Source organism: Cebus imitator, unplaced genomic scaffold, assembly GCF_001604975.1.
Source record: "Cebus imitator isolate Cc_AM_T3 unplaced genomic scaffold, Cebus_imitator-1.0 Scaffold326, whole genome shotgun sequence".
Classification (NCBI taxonomy): domain Eukaryota; kingdom Metazoa; phylum Chordata; class Mammalia; order Primates; family Cebidae; genus Cebus; species Cebus imitator.
The window spans coordinates 1,922,873-1,932,371 of NW_016107641.1; the positions used below are offsets into that span (position 1 = coordinate 1,922,873).

Consider the following 9,499-nt stretch of genomic DNA (forward strand, 5'->3'; position numbering starts at 1 on the left):
CCTCCCAGGTTCAAGCTATCCTGCCTCAACCTCAAAAGTAGCTGGGATTACAGGCACATGCTACCAAGCCTGGCTAATTTTTCTATTTTTAGCAGAGACAGGGTTTCACCATGTTGGTCAGGCTGGTCTCGATCTCTTGACATTATGATCCACCCACCTCAGTTTCCCAAAGTGCTGGGATTAAAGGCGTGAGCCACCATGCCCAGCCCAACTGGTCTTATTTTTAAAGATAAAGAAGAGTTGCTCAATTCTGATTTGGGGGGAGGTAAGAAGTAGCTGATGTTTCAAAGGAGAATCAACATTTGTACCTGCTGAAGAGTGAATGTCGTTCGGTTCCGGCGCTGTTTTCTGCGCAGAAACCCGTCGTCAAAATCCCCCGAAGAGTGGTTGCCAAAGGGTGCAGTGCCTACCAGAAGCAAATTGATCAGCCTGGGCAGAAAGGGGTCCCAGTCCTCAGGTCGCCCCTGGACACAGTTCAGAGGGCACCCACCCGACCCACCAGGCAGGCAGCCCTGTTTGTCCCAAAAGATATTTCTCTGCTCCTCCTATTAAATCCCCCTGTTTTCCACTGTCCCCAAAACCTCTGACTTTAAACCCGTTATCCTTATTACATAGGGTGGGTGGCGACCTTAATTCCCAAGATGGCCAAGTCCAGTTCTTGTGAAATTCTGGACTCTGAACCAGGAAGGGTCACGGGCTTGAGGCAGAGCCTTCACCTGCTCTCCAGCTCCCAGCTGCACCCCTGTTCAATGTGCCTTTATCTCACTCCTACCCCAGATCCTTTAACAGAAGCCTATGTGTCTCCCTTTGGATCACCTGGTAGTTTATTTTCCCTTGTTTCTATAAACAACAAGGATTAAACCTGGGAGTTGGAGGAGGCTGGGGAAGGAAAGAAAACACCAAGAGCTTTTCATGGCACTTTTCTCCTAGAAGTGCAGAACTCGAGGAGGTACGAAGTTTATAAATGAATATTAATTACCATTGGTCACAGCTCATCAGCACCATAGTGGATCTGTTATATACATGTCAATTAACAAGAGATCTGCACCAATAGCAACTGTCCCAAATGCCAAGCAGACTTGAACAAGGCTGCTTTCAAAGGGCACCCCACCCCCTGGCCAGGCCTTATAAAGCACCTACTGCTTCTGCTTCCCCGAAAAAAAGAAAGACATTGTCCTCCCCAGCAGCCTGCAAAGCTCACTATAAAGCCAGAACAGAGTTTGGCCCCAAACGTGCATTCAGATCATTTTCCAAATGTGCACTATTTACTTGATAGTCCACAATGGCTTCTTAGGAAAACAAATGAGCAAGTTGCCGTTAACCAGTGAATACTTGGCCTGCCACGGGCTCTGTTCTCGGAATCACGGCATCAGGGGCTCTGGAGCTACACTGCCCCAGACAAGGACCCTCAGAAGGGTCTCAGTCTCAAAGAAACAAAGTCCTTTGGGCTTCTTAAAATTCTGTCTACTAGAGGAAGTTCCTTCTAGTTATTCCTTCACCCTCCAGGGCCATATCCTTTGCCAAACACCCCAACTGTCTTCTCCTTCCACCTTCCTGTCCAAATCACATTGTTCCTCAAAACCCTGGTTACACATATTTCCCTGCAGCTCATTGGAAACTTAAAAGGAATGGCCTCAAAGCAGTCTTATTTTCATTACTTTTGCAGGAAACCAAATTGTCTCCTTTTGAAACAAAGCACTTGACTGGTGAGGATGGAATACAATCTCTGAGGATCTCCAATCACAATCTCCCTCAGTCTTCTCATGTATACCTCATGGTCCCAAATTGGCTCACAACAAGTACACGCAGTATCTTTAAGTGAAACACTGCATGTCAAACTGAATCCTAAAAAAAGGCTGACGGTTCACCAAATTAACAAAGGATTAACAACCTAATAGGAAAGAGGAAAAAATGAGAATAGCACTTCTACTTAAAAATAAGTAGAATGGTTGATAATATTATGAAAATGTTAAACCTTGAAGATAATTCAACAAAATACAACAAAACAATGAAATATTATTGCCAACATGTGGGCAAAAAATGAGGTGCATAACAACACCCAGTACAGATAAGCGTGTCATAAGGTATGCAGGTTAATTCACCATTTGCAGTAGTACAAATTGGGTGCAGCATTTTTAGAAGGTAATTTGACAACATCCATGAAAAATTTAAGTGCACATACAGGTATTTAATTTATGAAAATATTTGCAAAGTGTGCCAAAATAGAAAGAAAAGGCATTTCTGGAAACACTGTAGTTGGAAAAAAAATGAAAACAACCAAAATGCCCATCAGCAGACACTTTCTCCACAACATACAATGGAATACTACACAGCAATTTAAAAGAAATCAGTAGATCTATACCCATTGGCATGAACAAATCTCCAGGATACATTATAAAGTAAAAAAAGAAAAAAAAACCAAGGTACAGAATGATATATTAATATAATTTTAGTGCAAATCAGGCAAAACAATGAGAATTAAATCATGTTTTTTTGAAGGAATCACAAAAAAATACTTTTATAAGAAGACGTGGAAAAGGAGGATTTCACTTTTCAATGTATAAGTTTCTGTTGTATTCAAACTTCTCAGGGAGGTACTTTTTAATGTAACATCAGCAAAAATTATCTGAGAAGAAAGATTATGAGCCATGCTTTCTTTTCTCCTTTAACGCCTCTCTAGATTAAAAAAAAATAAATTAAAAAAAAAATGACAGGCTATAATTATGTCATATTCCAAATGTCTGTTCTCAACTTTTCCATTTGCAGGAGATCCCTTTCACCCAGCAACACTAAACTAAATTAAATCACTCCTTTCTGCAAAACTGACAGAGAAACACATCTACAAAGGCATGAAAGGCTCTTAAAGATCCATCTCCTTTTCTTCCATCACAGAGTCAGCACTGAGGTGGGATGTGCCAGGGGTGTGGGGAGGATAGTAAGCCCCCTGAGCTGGGCTGAGAGCTGGGGCCATGGCAGGCCAGGCCAGGACTGTCCCTAAATCACTTCTGCAGCCCACCCCACAGACAATTTTCCCCTTAAGTCAACCATGATGTCCCCTGACTGCCAAATGCCCTAACTTCTGCCTTTCCCACTTTGACCAGAAGGGTGGCTATTAGTCCAGACCCCAGGTTCAGAAGCACAGAGACAGTGCCCTCAACATTCAGAGAGTCTCCCTCTACCCCTAGGGTACAGTGTCAGGTGATGCCCCTCTCCTGCCCTTCCATAAAACCCACCCTGCATGGGACCTTGGGGATAAAAGGAGGTGAAATGCAGGCAAATGTATGGCCTTCCCTTCCTAGGAATGCTGACAGTTATCAGGGCTTAAACACTGGTCCTCATTAGCCTCCTTTAGAAAATCCTATGGACTCTTAAGAGCTTTTATGAGAAAAACAAAAGCAAACTTTCTGTGGCTCAGCCACTGCTCAGGGCAGCCTGTGGGAAGATGGACAAGAAATGCCTGAAGCCTCAGGTCCCCCAGGGCCTCGCCACATTTACCCTGCCTCTTGTCTCCCACAACTACTTGGACCCCCAAATTCTCTTACCACAATAATAAATCAAAGGAGTAGGTTGCCAAATGCCAGTCCCACAGTAATAAAAGTCCCAATACCCCAGGGCTGAGACTGCTGCTCTGCAGAAGGCCCCATTAAAACCCAGAGTGTGAGGCTGGCTCACCTGAGGGCTACTAATTGGCCCCTGATGTGAAAAGCCCATCCTTGGATCCCCCAGGTCCTGAGCAGGGGTATGCAGAGGTCCCAACTGTCCCCTTCTCACCAACCCACGCCCCTTAACAATTGGCCGCAGAAGCCAGACTAGGGATCCTGAGGGAAAATTTATTCTTAGGCCCAGAGACCCTCAAAGATGGAAACTCTGGCGTGGGGGAGTCGGGAGTTGTCGGCGTTTAGGGTTAGTGAGTCACAGAGAAGGAACTATGCTAGGCCAGTCCCTGCAGGTGGTGGGCAGGGCCACCTGGTTCCAGGGTTAGCCAGGCGGCGGTGAAGGGAATTAAGCTGCCCAGAATCCAGGGCAGACAGGCCCCAGCAAACAGCACTCTCGTCAGCAGCCCCAGCGAGAGCAGCCCAGCAGTGGGCCCTTCTAGGCTCCTGCAGCTCCTGATCGGGGCCAGGACATGTCGGGCCCACTCGCCTTCGCTTTCTGGGATGTTTGCAAAAGCACCGTGAAAGATTGATGCGGCCCCCTGGGCTGGGGAGCCCGATTAGAGGCGTGACACCAGCATCTGTGCTGGGAGGACTCTGCTGGTCCCCGCGGCACACACAGCCCCGGGCGTCTTGGCCCAGGCGGGGAGGGAGGTGGAAGGCAGGTGGCGACAGGGCGGGAAGCAGGAGAGGGGATGGAGCGGGGTGTGGGCAGGGGGCCAGGGGTGCCCCTACTCACCGACAAGAGGCTGTGCTCCCCATGGGGAGGGGACCCCACCAACCTCCAGCCCTGCTGCTGTTCCGGCCCTTTCTGTCTCGCTCTGGCTTCATGGAGCGCCTAGGGCGCGGCACTTACCCTCTAGCTGTGGCGGGCAGTGGAAATAAAACATCGCCGACGGTCAGATCCGCTGGACTGCCGGGACCTGGGAAGGTGACGGCGGAACTGACAGGCGCGCGTTGCTTCTGCCTGGCTGCAAAGCAAACAGCGATTGAGCTTCAAGTCTCCCACTGCCAGCGCTCCCGCCTGGCCCTAGGGCGCACCCGGAGCTCCCCTCCTGGAAGCCCCTTCCAAGGCCTTCAGCCCACTGCGGGGAACAGGAGGGAAGGTGGCAGCTCCGTCGCAAGCGGAAACCCCACGGGGCAGTCCTTCGGGTGTCCTGGACCTCCTAGACTGCCGTGCCCTCACTCTGGCCCCAGCACCAAACCTGCGCGGTATAGTTTCAGGCTCTCCGAGGTCCCCGACAGAAACCCTGCACCCGGCCACCGCAGCCAGGTCCGGCGAGCGCACACGGCCATCTGCGCGCCCCAGCTCAGGCCAGGAAGGCAGCTGAGCCCCAAGGCCCGGCGTGCGGGGCCGGGTGAGTGGGTCCGGAGCCGAGAATACCTTGGCGGGCGGCGGGCGAGGAGGCCGGAGCGTGACCGCCTCCGGTCCGCACGCCCTGCTCAGCTGGCAGCAGGCGGGACTCAGCGCTGCCGGCGCCCGCAGGACCAGAGAAGTGACTCGGGAAGTGGCCAGATGTCTTGCTGTCTGTCTACAGCGCGCCGCCGCTCAGCACTCGCCTTTATAATCTCACGCATAATTGGCCTTAATCTGATTATTTCCAGCGCTGTCTACAGCGAGTAACTTGGATAGGTCTATTGGGCCTTACAAATGGCCCACGTGGTGTTAAAAAAAAATCCGTCATTTCTCAGCAAACATCAGGAATGTTTTTTCCTCTTTTCTTTTAAAAGAGAATAGATACAGCCACCACCATCACCCCCAAAAAAACACATTTTCTGAAAATACTCTGGCCCCCAACCGCCCCACCCCCACCCCATGTCCTCTCAGAGGCAAACCTTTCTCCGAGAGAGCCTGGGTTGGGCTGCCCTTGTCAAAGGCCTGGCGACTCCCGGGCTGCAAATTGACAAAGCGCTGCTAATTGTCGCCGCCGGTTGGGTTTTGGGGGGACTCTTTGCACACGGCTTCCCTTTCCAAGCGATCATACAACAGGAAAGTTTGATTTTGTTCTCAGCAAGGGGTCCCTGAATTTATGTTCGCTTCTCGATGCAAATGATATGCGATGGGACCCTTTGCAATTACTTTTAAAATGCATCCGAGGCAGACACTCAGCGGAGAGAGACCGCCCTTCTCTCTGCCTGGGTGAAAATTAAACTCTAAAGTACCGGGCTGAAATTTTCAAGTCAGGGGCGCGGGATTGGATCAAATCACATAAACTGCAAAAAAAGCAAGTCTAATGGCGCATAATTGGTTCTGTAATAGCATTACACCAGGATAATAGCCCGTTACGGCCCCCTGCACTATTAAGTGCTTCCCTGGCGGAAAGCCTTTATGATATTAAAGGGGGAATATAATGATATTTTGGTTATTAAATGCGTGTAATTAATTTATGCACCACTGAAAATAAAGTTGGTATTATGACCCACTCAAGATGCATCAGAAGATGCAAGTCAGACAACTGTTGATAAGTTCTGGTGTCTGTGCTCAGTCTAGACTGCTGATTTTATTTTGGGACGATGGCTTCTTGGACAGACTACATAAATTGAATATTTTATAAACATTCTAATGCTTCGTTAGGGAGCCTTGGCGAGGTGGTGGGTCGGGTCCCTGCATGGCCGGGGATTCAGCCTTGATCTTAAAGACACAGCGCTTTGGAAACAAAAGGCCTGGCAGGCCGGCCGCTGGACACCAGCGCTGGACGAGGAGCGTAGAGCTTCAGGACAGAGCGTTGGGTCCCGGCCGCGTCGACGTCCCTCCAAAAACAGCAGAGAGAAAGACCAGCCCCGCTCCGGTTGAGGCAAGCCTGGACCTGTTTCAGTGAAGCGGGCCTTCCTGGGCTCAGTCGCACCAGAGCAGAGTCGGCTCTGCCTCGGGGAAAGAACCACAGGAAACTCCTGCTCGGTCAGAGGCGAGAGAGCTCGCGGCGCCAGCTCCGACAGGGCCACCGACTCCGAGAGTACAGGAGGCCAGCCGGGAGGAGCAGCTGGCAAGTCCCGGAGGCGGGTGCGGTGGCAGGCGGGGGCCGTCAGGGCAGTGGAGGGCCGATCCCACTTCACGCCGAGTGGGCTGGGAGCCCCTGGAGCCAATCCTCCCTTTGCCCAGGTCAAGAGACTGGCTCGCGCTCGCTGCCTCTGTCCCTGTCTCCTTCAGAGGGCCCCTGCTCTCTGGAGCTCTTGACAAGAGCCCGAGGCTCTCCTTGCCGCCTAAGTCTGGCGAGAGTTCCCTGGGGTTCCCTTTTGCCCCAGCAGCAGCTCCCTGCCTATGAGCTCTGGGAGCCGGGTGGCCATGAAACGAGGTACTAACGGCTTCTGGGCAGCCTCAGCCAAGATGCTCCTACGCACCTGAGGGTATGTGCGGGAACCCTCGGCGGCAGCAGCCCAGCACGGGGTGCTGCGTTGGCACCAGAAACCAATGACACCTAAACGCCAGTCTCAACTCCCCATCCCTGACATCGACAGAGGCAGGTTCCTATTAAGGCCCAGAGATGTCCCGGGGACGAGACAGGCGCGTCCCAGGTTTGAGGACCGCGCGCTCGCCGAGCATCCTGGCAGGTCAGAACCCTGGACAGAGGCGCCGGTTTCCCCTTCCCACTCACACCCTGCTGCTGCGGAGAAAGAAGCTGGTCCTGGGGCCCAGCCGGGGCCCCTCGCTGCTCAGGAGTGGGATCTGCCGGGCTGGACCCCAGGCGTTCGGGAACCGACCCACTCCTCTCCCGGTCTAAATCTACCAAAGTTACTCCGGAAGCGCGCTCAGCGCTGGCAACAGGGGCAGAACTCCCTCCTCCGAAGTCCCACGCGCCGCTCCCACAGGGCGACTGCAGCTGGGAACCGTCCCGCGGCCCCGGAGGCAAGTCCGGCGGCCTCCCTGGCTGGACAATCAGCCGAGCTCCGGAACACACCCACCTCGCGGGGCTCTAAACCGGCTCCGGACCCTCGGCCTCGCCTTGGTCGGTGCTCCGGTGCCGCTAGGCTGGGCTCCTTCCCGTTGGCAAAACGGCGAGTAAACAACCAACCAAACAACCTTAGAAACGAAAGGCTACGGCAAACTTTGATGACGCCAGCCCCTTTTTTTTCCCGAAGGTCTCCGACACCTGGCAGAAAGTGACTGATAGGTGTTCTCTACGGTCCCCCTCCCCCTAAAAAAGGGCGTTAGTAACGAAAAGGTTATTTTTCCTTATTTCTCGTGCGGTAAAATGTATTTCCAATTAACCAAATTCGCCGATCTGTCCCGCTTGGACACTGATAATTTACAACCTAAAAGTGTACTTTCTTTATCTAAAGACCAAGGTGACTGCTTTTAATTTTCTCTAACCTCTTTACACTTGATGTTCACCAGACTCATAATGTTAATTGGCTTCATATACGGATCATCAGTTTAATGAAGAAATAAATCCTGTGTTGCTTTATGTTTTAACAGTGATTGCTTTAATGAGAAATGTGACGTGTTCCAAAATCAAAGCTGCTGGAGACATTAGAGGGGCTTCCACTAGGACGAAAATGCTTATTTAAAGTTAAAACCTCAGGGTCGTATTTCAGCAGATTCACAGTTCCCCGCTCCCCACCCCCACCTGGGCCGCCTCCAGCCTCTGTGCTGAGACAATCCTGGGTCCTCAGTGCCCCTTCTCTCCGCATTTCATACCCACAGCCACAGCATCTCCATTCCCAAGAATCATTTCCTGGTTGCTAAATAGGGTGTGCTACTTTACCTCCTGTCCCATAGGGCAGAGAGAAGCCAGCTCAGGGTGGGGAGTTCAACTTTCAAGGTTGTTCATGTTTTTAAAAATAAAATGGGAAGACAGTAACACACGCCCCTTAAGACTGGCGTGCAGATGTTGTTGCAGAGGCAGTTCCCCAGTGCCGCACGTCTTAGTGCTGAAAATTCAAGGCTTGGCTACCAAAGGCTGACAGCTCCGGCTCAGGCCCAGTGAGTGGGCTGCTGACCCCCCAGGTTCTAGCCCCTGCGACTATCTGCAGGGATGTGCTGGGCTCCTGCCCAGGTGATGGAAGCTTTACATCTCTGTATCAATTAACAGCAGAGTAAATCTGCTTTCTCTAATGGGTGTTTGATTTTTCTAATTTTAAGCCGGTTCTATGAAGGGAAAACTGTCATCTCAGAAACACTAAGAGCAGCAATAAAAAGCTGGAAATGTGAGCATCTAAGCCCTCAATTGTTTTCAGTTGAATTATAAATCATTTTAAATTGATTCTTGAAAAGAATTCTAAATCCTTAGAAAATGTAGGGGTTTGAAGGCTCCGAACTGAGGTCTTAAATACCATGCATAGTATTCGTTTCTTACAGTTTGACTCATTTTAGGAAAATTGGAAAAATACTTGGAGACACCCCTGTCCTCATCTTTTGAGCCCAAATACAAAAATGTGTGTTGGATTTGATATCTTAATTGTGCTTAGAAGGGTTTTTCACAACCTCCCTTTTAAAACTTTCCTTAGCAGCAATGATTTCAGTACACATGGCTAAAACCCATAACAATGAGGTTAAGCAGGTAAAATACTTTCAGTTGTCAGGGAGTATAAAAACCACACCTAACTCCTAATTACGTGTTTTGGAAGCGCCTGGGTTGTTTGTGCTGTTGTTTTGATATTTTTACAAATGTTTTAAAGGCTCTCTAGCATCATCCCCAGTGGATACATCTCAGTGTGAATATGGCATATTCTCTACTTGTCAGCAACTCTATTGTTATATTGCAGTTTTGGAAATTTCCAGGAAAAGTTAGCTTAGCTAAGCTAAACGTGAGAGAATATGTGAAGAACATAGAAGTTAATTGAAATTCCGGATTTCCAGGGGACTTAGGAACAGGATATATATATATATATATATATATATATATATA

At 50.0% G+C, this 9,499-nt stretch overlaps 1 protein-coding gene across 1 annotated transcript in view; it reads right to left on the reverse strand.

Annotated features, from left to right (window-relative positions):
* DRGX (dorsal root ganglia homeobox) overlaps positions 1-4,918 on the reverse strand; it is a 32,947-nt gene extending 28,029 nt beyond the window's left edge. Inside the window, exons 1-2 of the mRNA XM_017504717.2 lie at positions 4,510-4,918; positions 309-406 (exon numbers count right to left, since the gene is read on the reverse strand). Coding sequence (XP_017360206.1) covers positions 309-406; positions 4,510-4,543 — 132 coding nt within the window. The 5' untranslated portion in view covers positions 4,544-4,918. The remainder of the gene's footprint in view (positions 1-308; positions 407-4,509) is intronic.
* Between the last annotated feature and the right edge of the window lie 4,581 nt (positions 4,919-9,499).